This window comes from Panulirus ornatus, chromosome 64 (assembly GCF_036320965.1).
Source record: "Panulirus ornatus isolate Po-2019 chromosome 64, ASM3632096v1, whole genome shotgun sequence".
Lineage (NCBI taxonomy): Eukaryota > Metazoa > Arthropoda > Malacostraca > Decapoda > Palinuridae > Panulirus > Panulirus ornatus.
Window position 1 is genome coordinate 1,529,182 of NC_092287.1, and position 11,579 is coordinate 1,540,760.

At 38.7% G+C, this 11,579-nt stretch overlaps 1 protein-coding gene across 2 annotated transcripts in view; it reads right to left on the bottom strand.

Moving 5' to 3' along the window:
- The window catches only part of LOC139746318 (uncharacterized), a 100,109-nt gene that overhangs the window by 6,809 nt on the left and 81,721 nt on the right, over positions 1-11,579 (bottom strand). For both annotated transcript variants that reach the window (XM_071657447.1, XM_071657448.1), the window contains exons 2-6: positions 10,751-11,338; positions 8,075-8,231; positions 5,954-6,053; positions 5,702-5,806; positions 3,298-3,461 (exon numbers count right to left, since the gene is read on the bottom strand). In XM_071657447.1, coding sequence (XP_071513548.1) covers positions 3,298-3,461; positions 5,702-5,806; positions 5,954-6,053; positions 8,075-8,231; positions 10,751-11,338 — 1,114 coding nt within the window. The remainder of the gene's footprint in view (positions 1-3,297; positions 3,462-5,701; positions 5,807-5,953; positions 6,054-8,074; positions 8,232-10,750; positions 11,339-11,579) is intronic.

An 11,579-nucleotide genomic window follows, 5' to 3' on the forward strand; every position in this document is an offset into this window, starting at 1 on the left:
TTGTGCATAACATATAACTAAAGAAGGGACAACGTCCACATTCTGCAGTACAAACATAACTGAGGATAAGTTTGTTTCTGTGGCATGTGAGGATTATTTCCGAATGCATACCAGTCCTGTCTCTTCATCATCATTATCATTATTATCATTTATTTATTTATTTATTAATTTATTTATTCATTTTACTTTGTCACTGTCTCCCGTGTAAGCGAGGTAGCAGAAGGAAACAGACGAAAGAATGGCCCAACCCATCCACATACACATGTATATACATACACGTCCACACACGCAAATATACATACCTATACATCTCAACATATACATATATATACACACACAGACATATACATATATACACGTACCTAATTCATAGTGTATTTTAACTTTCTTAAAGGGGAAACAGAAGAAGGAGTCATGTGGGGAGTGCTCATCCTCCTCGAAGGCTCAGACTGGGGTGTCTAAATGTGTGTAGATGTAACCAAGATGAGAAAAAAATGAGAGATAGGTAGTATGTTTGAGGAAAGAAACTTTAATGTTTTGGCTCTGAGTGAAATGAAGCTCAAGGGTAAAGGGGAAGAGTGGTTTGGGAATGTCTTGGGAGTAAAGTCAGGGGTTAGTGAGAGGACAATAGCAAGGGAAGGAGTAGCACTACTCCTGAAACAGGTGTGGTGGGAGTATGTGATAGAGTGTAAGAAAGTAAACTCTAGATTGATGAGGGTAAAACTGAAAGTAGATGGAGAGAGAAGGGTGATTATTGGTGCATATGCACCTGGGCATGAGAAGAGAGATCATGAGAGACAAGTGTTTTGGGAGCAGCTGAGTGCGTGTGTTAGTAGTTTTGATGCACGAGACTGGGTTATAGTGAAGGGTGATTTGAATACAAAGGTGAGTAATGTGGCAGTTTAGGGAATAACTGGTGTTCATGGGGTGTTCAGTGTTGTAAATGGAAATGGTGAAGAGCTTGTAGATTTATACTGTCTGCCTTTATTCATTCCCATCGCCACCCAGCCACACATGAAATAACACCCCTCTCCCACCACATGTGCGTGAGGTAGCACATGGAAAAGACAACAAAGGCCACATTCATTCACACTCAGTCTCTAGCTGTCATGTATAATGCACCAAAACCACAGCTCCCTTTCCACATCCAGGCCCCACAAAACTTTCCATGGTTTACCCTAGACGCTTCACATGCCCTGGCTCAATCTATTGACAGCACATCAACCTTGGTGCACCACATCGTTCCAATTCACTCTATTCCTTGCACGCCTTTCACCCTCCTGCATGTTCAGGCCCCAATCACTCAAAATCTTTTTCACTCCATCTTTCCACCTCCAATTTGGTCTCCCACTTCTCCTCGTTCCCTCTACCTCTGACATATATATCCTCTTGGTCAATCTTTCCATGTGACCAAACCATTTCAAAACACCCTCTTCTGCTCTCTCAACCACAATCTTTTTATTACCACACATCTCTCTTACCCTATTATTACTCACTCAATCAAACCACCTCACACCACATATTGTCCTCAAACATCTCATTTCCAGCACATCCACCCTAGTCCACACAACTCTATCTATAGCCCACGCCTCGCAACCATATAACATTGTTGGAACCACTATTCCTTCAAACATACCCATTTTTGCTTTCCAAGATAATGTTCTCGACCTCCACACATTCTTCAACGCTCCGAGAACTTTTGCCCCCTCCCCACCCTATGATTCACTTCTGCTTCCATGGTTCCATCCGCTGCCAAATCCACTCCCAGATATCTAAAACCCTTCACTTCCTCCAGTTTTTCTCCATTCAAACTTACCTCCCAACTGACTTGTCCCTCAACCCTAATGTACCTAATAACCTTGCTCTTATTCACATTTACTCTCAGCTTTCTTCTTTCACACACTTCACCAAACTCAGTCACCAACTTCTGCAGTTTCTCACATGAATCAGCCACCAGTGCTGTATCATCAGCAAACAACAACCGACTCACTTCACAAGCTCTCTCATCCACAACAGACTGCATACTTGCTCCTCTTTCCAAAACTCTTGCATTCACCTCCCTAACAACCCCATCCATAAATACATTAAATAACCATGGAGACATCACACATCCCTGCCGCAAACCAACATTCACTGAGAACCAATCACTTTCCTCTCTTCCTACACGTACACATGCCTTACAACCTCGATAAAAACTTTTCACTGCTTCTAACAACTTGCCTCCCACACCATATATTCTTAATACCTTCCACAGAGCATCTCTATCAACTCTATCTTATGCCTTCTCCAGATCCATAAATGCTACATACAAATCCATTTGCTTTTCTAAGTATTTCTCACATTAATTCTTCAAAGCAAACAACTGATCCACATATCAGGGTATGGTTGTGTATTTTGTAGGTTGGTTGTGCCGGGAGTCCCTATCTACCTATGATTACATAAGATGAAATTTTACCAGAATGGCTGGGCTTCCATGTAGCTTTCATACCATAACACCTGAGAGTTTGGGTAGGTGTTTTGGTAATTTGTGTCTGAGTGGTTGTTACAATTCCAGAGTTCTAAGCATTCCATTAAGTAAAGGAATGATATGCACGGAGTTGATATCAATGAAGGCAGCGGCAACATCTTACAGAATTACGCCTTTTGGTCATGGGAGCTTGCATCAATAACTGGGGTTACCACACCCAAGTGGCAAAAAAGTGTGTGAATGCACACAATGCTTGGGTATGACCCATAGTCTAACACAGTTGCCAGGGACACCCCAAGGGTGTGATCCAAGTGGGAGAATAGAGAAGAGGGCTCCTTTCAGGCACGAGCAAGGAAGATAAGAGAGGTCCAAGTTCTGGCATACACATGTCATATTGCTCTCTTAACCCACCCTTAAACATTACTCCACTTACCAGACCTATATGAGTAACTCTTTCTCATCTGCATTTCTGACACCACTCATTTTTCAAGCACTATGAACAAAAATTCAACATATCATAGGACCCATCATGTTCCAGGTATAACTCATACACTGAAAATATCAAGCACTTAATCCTCAAATGCCCTGTGCTTACCACACAAACACATACACTGTCCCTACACTTTTTGACCTGTACTTCCAATCAGTGGAATGTGGACAGCTTCCTGAGCACTGCAGGAACCTCACTGAAGGGAATCTTGGAACAGCAAGGTAAAGGTATATTTACAGCTTATGCCAGGTGAGATGTAAGCATTCTTTTTATAAAAGAATTTGAAAGTGCATTTATGAGCACACTCTTTCAAAGACAGGGGAAAGATTAAGGTACTGACCTCTCGGTGACAAAAACAGCGTCACTGTTGCCAAAGAAGGAACTTCTTCCATAATTACTCCATTTAGCAGCACATGTCAACCAGGCAGCTTGAAACATTGTTGTAAATGTTTCAAAATCTATTCGTTGGTGCATCTCATTTGAAGCCAGCAAAAAGTCTTCTTCCTAAAATGAGTCAAAAAATTTTGATTTTCAATATATGTTATTTAGCAAACATGATACTTTTCCAAAATCAATTCTGTAATGAATAATTCCTTTTCATGTATGTTCACCATTTCCCACCTTATTACCGAGGTAGTGAAGGGAAGAAACAAACAACAGCCTCATTTTCTCACATCTACTTTCTAATTCTCATGTACAATGATATGAAACCAAGGCCCATTTTTGACAGCCAGGCCCTACAGATCATTCCATGGTTTAACCTAACAGATTAAGTGTACCCTGGTTCAGCCCACTAACAGTATGTCACCCCTTTTATACAAAATCACTCCATTCATTCTCTTGCATATATCTCTCTCATCCTCCTAAATGTTCAAGCCATGATAACTCATTGCCCTTTCACTTCATCCTTCCATTCTCTGAAATGAAAAGTCTTACTCATTAAGCAAAACATGTGGTAAGCACTTTGCTCTAGCCTTGCCATCATGACAAAATCTTGTCACAGGTCTTTGTAAATAGATAGGTACTCTTCCTTGCTCCCTTAAATCCTTTCAATCAGTCTTTTTTTGCTCATTCTTTCCATGTGTCAAAAGTCATTTCAGTACACCAGGTCATCTCTTTGAATATGACTTCTCTCACTATCACACCTTATTCTGACAATATCATTCCTTACATGATCTGCCTGTCCCATACCATATACATTATTGTCCTTAGGCATTGAATTTTCAAGATGTCTACCCTATTCTGATCTTTTGCATCCATACAACACTATTGGAACTACTATATTTTCAAACATACCCAATTTTGCCTTAACAGACAATGCTCTCTCACCTTCCAAACACTCCTGAATGTACCCAAGACTTAACTACCCCCCCCTCACCATAGGACTCACTTCAGCTTCCATAGTTTCATCTACTGTCACCCTAGGTTCTCCCCATTCAAACTCACTTAAACCATCTTGTCTCATCCCCCACCCCACCCCTGTTACACCTTATATCCTTATTTTGGTCACATCAACTCTCAACTTCTTTCATTCACACATTCCCAAACTCAGACATCCACTCCTGTAGCTTCTTTCTCAAGCTTGCCACTTCAGCCATCTGCAAACAAGAACTGACTCACCTACCAGCCCACTCTCCACTCCACCCTACTCCAGCAAACTGTAGACCTGCCCCTGATTCTAATATCTTTGCATTTATCTCCCTCACTATCTGTCCTTGAATGGATTAAACAACCACAGTGAAATCAAATACCCTCAATGCAAGCTCAATTTCACTTAGAAACATTCAACGTCCTCACTTCCTACTCACACACCTACCTTACTCTCTTGATAAAAACTTTCCACTTCTTTTAGTAGTTTTCCTCCCAGACCATATATTCATAAGCTCTAAAATATATTTCTGTCAACCATAAATATGCTTTCTCCAGGTCCATAAATGCTACATATGAATCTCTGTCCTCAAATATTTCTCAAACTTTTTTTTCAGAGTAGCACCTGCTCCATACATCCTCTATCAGCTCTGAGGCCCAATTGCTCCTCCTTAGTCTGATGTTGTGCATGCCACCATCCTCTTCTTCTTAACTACAAAATGAAATATCAGAATTGTGATTACTTTTGCAAGACTGTGTCAGATCTGATGTTTTCTACTTAAACATTATAGTACAGGAATATGAAATGAAGAATTGATGGTGGCTCACTGTCTTGTGAACATTCTACAAATTTTTGTCTCTGCATTTCTCTTTCCTAGTGTCCATGTTCCCATTTCATTTCCTAATACCATTAACTTTAATCCCCAAAACTCAAAACTTTGCTATCATTAAGTTGGGCTTTTCAATGCCTTCTGCACTATACTGTTTCTGACAGTTATCTCTACTGAATATTGAACCTAGTTTGTCACACGTCTTTTGAGCACTTTATACAACAAGAACAATTCCTCTTGGTTTCCTTTTTCTATATTTTCTTTATTCAAAATGTTTAAAAGCATTACCAGCAACTGGTAAGTTTTAAAACTTAAGGTTGTGTCTTACTTTAACAGCCAAACCTAGTCTTTTGTATTCTCTTCCTTCCTTGCTACCAAACATCCTCCAAGAAAGATGAGATGTGAATCCATTCCTTGGCAGGCTTCATCTTAATAACTTCAGTAATATCTGGTTTAATGTTAAATGTACTCCCTACAATAAGATCTTAGCATATGCCCATTTCTGTATTAATTCTTAGTAATACTGTAAATAAATAATATTCTCACCATGTCATATCCCTTCAGCTCAAGAAGATAGTGAATCAACACTTTGCGGACATCTGCATGTTCCTTCCCAGACACTGGTGAATTCTGAAGCCACTTGTGAACTTCCTGAAATCATTCACTAATAAGTCTATGTACATATTTACATCATGTTAATATATCCAGAAAATATTCAGTTGTGTAAATTCTCTGTAAATGGAAATTAGGAAAGAAATTATCACATGAATTAATAGACATTCAGAATAATTTCCATACCTGAGCCACCTGGTACCAGGATATGAAGAAATGACTCTCAGGATAAACTGCAGCCATCATTTCTGAGAAATGATGTATCTCTTGATCTAAGAAAAATGCCCTGTAAAAATAAAAGACAGAATTAAACAAATATTTGAAATATCAGAGTGTAACATACAAGGTTTCAAATCTTATCTTCTTTATGCCTAATAGCTATTCCCATCTTAGCAAGGCAGAATAAAAACTGACTTTCATTCTCTAGTTGTCATGGATAATACATGAAACCAGAGTTTAATTCCCACTGCCAAGCCCCACAGACTACTCCACAGTGTATATTTAACATTTCAAATGCCCTGGATCAGCCCATTGAAAGCAATGTCATCCCAAGTATACCACAATGCTTCAGTTCATTTCAGTAACAACAGGCTTTATGTCCTGGTAAACTGTTCATGCCCCAATACCCCAAAACCTCCTTCACTCTGTCCATCCATCTCCTCAGTCTCCTCAACCTTATTCCCTTTACTTCTAATGTGCAGATCTTAGTCAGTCTTTCTTCCCTCATCCTTAACTCATGCCTGTATTATTTCAGCACACATTTCAACACCCTCTCAATCAGAATGCACTTTGTGCTACCTTTGCACTGAAGGCCAAAAGAGAGTTAAATAAGGAGTGGTAAAAGGATGAGTGAAAATTCAAGGGAAAATGGCTTAAAGCATATCACTTCCATAGATTTTGACATGACATGTTATCATCAATAGCTAAACACAGAAACAGAAAAAAACATTGAATACTAATAAAATGAAAAGTTATTCAGTGAGACACTTTACACTATCTCTAAAAACATACAATAAGACAGCATCACACATATTTATACTATGTTTCAAGGAACCTAAAACATGTGTTGTTTCAATCTAATATTCTCATATCTTCACTAAAGCAACAGTCAATTACTTTATTTCAGAATTATCTTGACTTGGAAAGACACTGTCCTTCTTGGAATATTCTCTTACTAATGAATAAGGATGGGTGCACAGCTTTCAACTGGTCTTGCTCAACCAACCCAAAAGCTCATGTTTCATGTTTTGAAGGCTCACTTACAGTTTTCTGCATAAAAAACCCAATTTGTCAATAGGGACAAGTAAAATAATAGCCAATAAATGAAAATAAGCCAATTAGTATGTGGTCTCTGAAATGAAAAAATGAGCTTGTCTTAGATGAGTTGACACAAATTTACACAATTAGAAGATAAGATTTACATAATTATTTCAAAAGGTTTCTTTGATCTTGATCGTCATCTCTCCCAAGCATGGCAGCGAAAAATACATCACCTTACATTCCATGGTATACATTGTTAGGTTGGTGTTTACATTTCGTTCAAAGATCTGCTTTTATGCCAATCAAAATATTGCTCCATATAACTTGACCTTATACTGGAAATAAGTGAAGTTGAATGACACAGAAAATACTCTGTGCTGGAGATTTTTAACATTATTGACTTTAATGTTGAAAAGACAACACCTAAAAAAAAAATACCCATTCCTGAAAGAATTGGTTTGTGGAAGACTAAAAACTTATTACTAACTTACAGGTCTGGCTAACAGTTTTGAAGCTATTACAGTATTAACTTCAGTCAAAGCTGTTAAAACTCTCCTACATATAAGTATTTTCTCTGTATTCTAGATTTACCTATTTTCAAATATTCAATTTTCGTTTCTGGGCAAAATCAGAACTGATAAAAATCAAATTATACTGCAAGGAGGAGCTCCATATAAATTAACCAAAATGCACTAATATAAGATCAGTTTACATGAAGCAAAGATAGTGAGAAGGTGTGTTAACATCTTGCCTACTATAAACAACAACTAAAGGAAGAGTAAGGCTGCAGCTGAACTGTGGAGTGACAAGACATTTGCACATTTGCATAGTAGAAAGAGATCCTTTATTACTAATTCTTCAAATTCTTAATTTGCTGTTTAGTACTATTATTTTCTTACTGACCTAACTAATAAGTCAGCAAGTTTGACCTTGCCTGACTTGCTCTCTTTATTAGCCACTTGCCTGGCTACAACGTGAAAAACGTGATACAAAGAGCATAAATTCTCATTCAGAGTAGGTTCAGCTCCTAAATATCAGACAACAAACCTAGGAATGATTTGACATCTTGTAGTAAGCTTCTGCAGGGCCTGGACAAAGGTAAGACCATCATCATCACTTGTAATGATGTATGCAATCGGGAAACTATTTCCTTTGTCATCTCTCACAACTAAGACATACACAGCATTTCCATACTGCCTGAGACCTGAAAATATAAATGTTATGATATGTAGAGTAAAATATAATCATGACATGCATAACACTTCCTAAGCATTCTAAAATTAAAATCTTCAATTTATTACATTACTCTATATACTGATACAGGGTGTCTTAACCCTGTATACTGTATAGGATATATCTTTAAGTTCAGAATCACAGACAAAATTTAACATTTAATTTTCACTCAATTAATCTTCAAATTTCAAGACATGAACTGACACATGCATACTTGTGGCCATTTTTGTCAGTTATGCTATATACATATCCCTGTAGATAAAGAAGGTAGAAAACCTCCCATTTATTCCCTGCGTGTCACAGAAACTAACTCAAAGAGGGTGGGAGTGAGGAGCTGGAAACCATTCCACTCCCTTTATTACAACTTCTACAGCCCGGAAAAAATGAGCCAAGAAGAGAGAGATAGGTTGTATGTTTGAGGAGAGGAACATCTGCTCTAGCACTGAATGAAACAAAGTTCAAGGAAAATGGGGAAGAATGGCTTTGGGAATGCCATATGTTAGTGTGAGGGAGAGAGCTAAGGAAAGGGCAGCACTTCTACTACAGGAGTTGTGGAATGTGTGATAAAGTGTAAGTGAGCCCCAGACTAATGCGGGTTAAACTGACATGATTTTACAAGGGGGTTGACAGTTCTTATGTACCTCACAATAAGAAGAGTGAGGAGGTGAGGCAAGTGTTTTGGGAAAACTGAGTGAGTGTATGGAATTCTGATTTGTCATGATGGCTGATTTAAGTGTGAGACTGGTGATGTATCAGCCATGTCAAAAGTGAAAATGATAAACAACTTATCATGTGCGCTCAAACGAGACCGGTGACTGGGAATACCTGATTTAAAAAGATGCATCATACATTAGTATATATGAGCGAGTGGGGTATATCATAAGTGGGCATTATGAAGTTATTTACTAAATGATAGGCATGCAAAAAAGAGTGACTCTTGAATGTGAATTATGCTGAGTGGGGTAACTGGAGGGATATCTGATCACTACCTGGTGGAGGCAAGTGTGAAAGTTTGAGGAGGATTCAAGAAAAGATGAAACTAAATGGGTAGGGAGAGGGTGGTGAAAGTGAGTGAACTTGGAAAAGAGGCTTGTGTGAGGGAAGAACAAAAGAGTGAAGAATGACAAAAGGTGAGAGTAAACAAAACTAGGAGAATGGGTAATGAATGGGACGTGTTTGGGAAGCAGTGTTTAAAAGTGCAAGAGAGGTGTGGCGTGAAGAAAGTGGGATGCAGGCATGCGAGAAAGGATAGCGAATCATGGGATGAAGGAGTTAAGGTGCTACTGAAAGAGAATAGAGAAGTATGGGCACAACTTGCAGGAAAGGTGTGGGAGAGACAGGGAGATGTGCAAGAGAAAATGACAGTAGTGTAAAGGAAGGTGTAGGGGCTAAAAAAGGGCAATAGAAAGTTGGGGTAGGCAAATATCAGGGAGAAGAGAAGAATGTCTTGGAAGGAGGCTAATAATATAAGGAGAAAAAGAGAACAAACGGAAGCAACAGCGAAGATGGCACAGATGAGGTGAACAGGAGATGGAGTGAGTATCTTGGAGAACTGATGAATGTATCTGATGACAAGGTTTCTATGACGTGAAGGTTTGCAAAGTGAGAAAGTCATGGCACGTGGTTTAGTGAAAAAAAAAAAAAAAGTGGTGAAAGCTTGGCATGAAATGAAATGTGGCAAAGAGGTTGGACTGGTTGGGACTAAAGTTGAATTTCTTGAGAAAGCAGGTGATTGTGCTGTTGATCAGTTGATTAAGATTATCAGTGTATGTATGCTTCTGGTGAGGTGCCTGAGGATTGGTAGTGCCTATGTAGTGCTAATTCTAAAGACAAGGGGGGAAAAAAGTGAATATTCTAACTACAGTGGTATAAGTTTGTTAGATGTACCTGGTAAGCTGTATAGGAGAGTGGTAATTGAGAGGGTGGTCATGTACAAAGCATCAGTTGGGAGGAACAATGTGGTCTCATGCATGGTAAGGGAAGTGGGGTTCAGATGCTCTCTTTGAAGAATGTGTGTATGTTACCCTCATTCCATCCAACCTCACTCCAGCAGCACCTCAAGCTCACATCATCTTTTTCAGCAGGTTTTCATCAAATATCATCTAAACTATCATGACAGAGTGTGGTGTATTTGTGGTAAGCTGTTTCAGGTATTGTCCAACCACGAGAATTAGTATAGCAAGATTTTTGTTCTAAAATGTAACCCCCTCCCTAGTAACATGCATTTAAACTGCTCAACTTACAACACTTTAAATATCAAGAAGTTGTCCAGGAACGTGACTTCGCAGCAAATCAGGACATAGGCGTACACCTAGTACTGGAAATTATGAGCCTGCCTCTGGCTTCATCTTGCTCAATGTACATATAAAATATGAAAACACATTAAACTCATGTCACATACCAAGACCGACATGAAAACATTTAGCATCCTCAACTGGTCTTGGAAGTCCTATATTTACTTGGTCTTTAAGGTGTTAAGTCTCTACTAACCTTCATAATTCTTTTCTACATACAACAAATGTTGACCCTGTACAGCATACATCTCAAGCATATCACTGTTCTGAAGAACAACAATAAGAGGACGAGGATTAGCACCAGTGGTGGTTTGAGACTGATAGTATACACAGATTTCCCGAAGTTCCGTTCTTAGTAGCCTTGTAATATTATCTTTGTTCACAGTATCATATTTTCTAGGTTTCTTGGTTTCAAAATTCTTATCATGCAGGACCTTCAATGGCTTTTTCAGTGAAAGAGCCAACTGCTGAATGTTTTGACGTGTAGGAAAATACCTCCTGTTCCGGTGATCTGTATTTTTATGTATTTTATTCCACTTTGCTATCTCATTCATTATTTCACTGATTTTCATTCCACTATTAATGTGTGTCTCGATTAAAACTTTTAGAGAGAGATCAATCCTGCTGACCCTGGATTCTTCCCTGTTGGTGGGATCATGTCCATTATGTACAAGTCTAAAACGGACAATGCATGCTGTAGTTGTTGCTCCTTCTTCAAACATGAAAGAAACATATGCATTGCAGCCATTAGCTCGTGTCTTTGTAGGATCACCAGATGAACTTCCTGAAAGTATGATGAAGAAAATAAGAGTAATTAGAAATGTTTTCACAAAATTCCTGGTCCATAGAAGCTCCTGGAATGCCTAACTTCTGCTTTCAATTACATGGCTCTACTAATCATGTTGTACTATACCTAGATCTAGAAAATCAACACTATATAGCACACTAGCATACTACACTTAGCTGACAAAGGGGCTACAGATGAAATGTAATACTAATGCTCAACAACAGTAATGTTCATTACG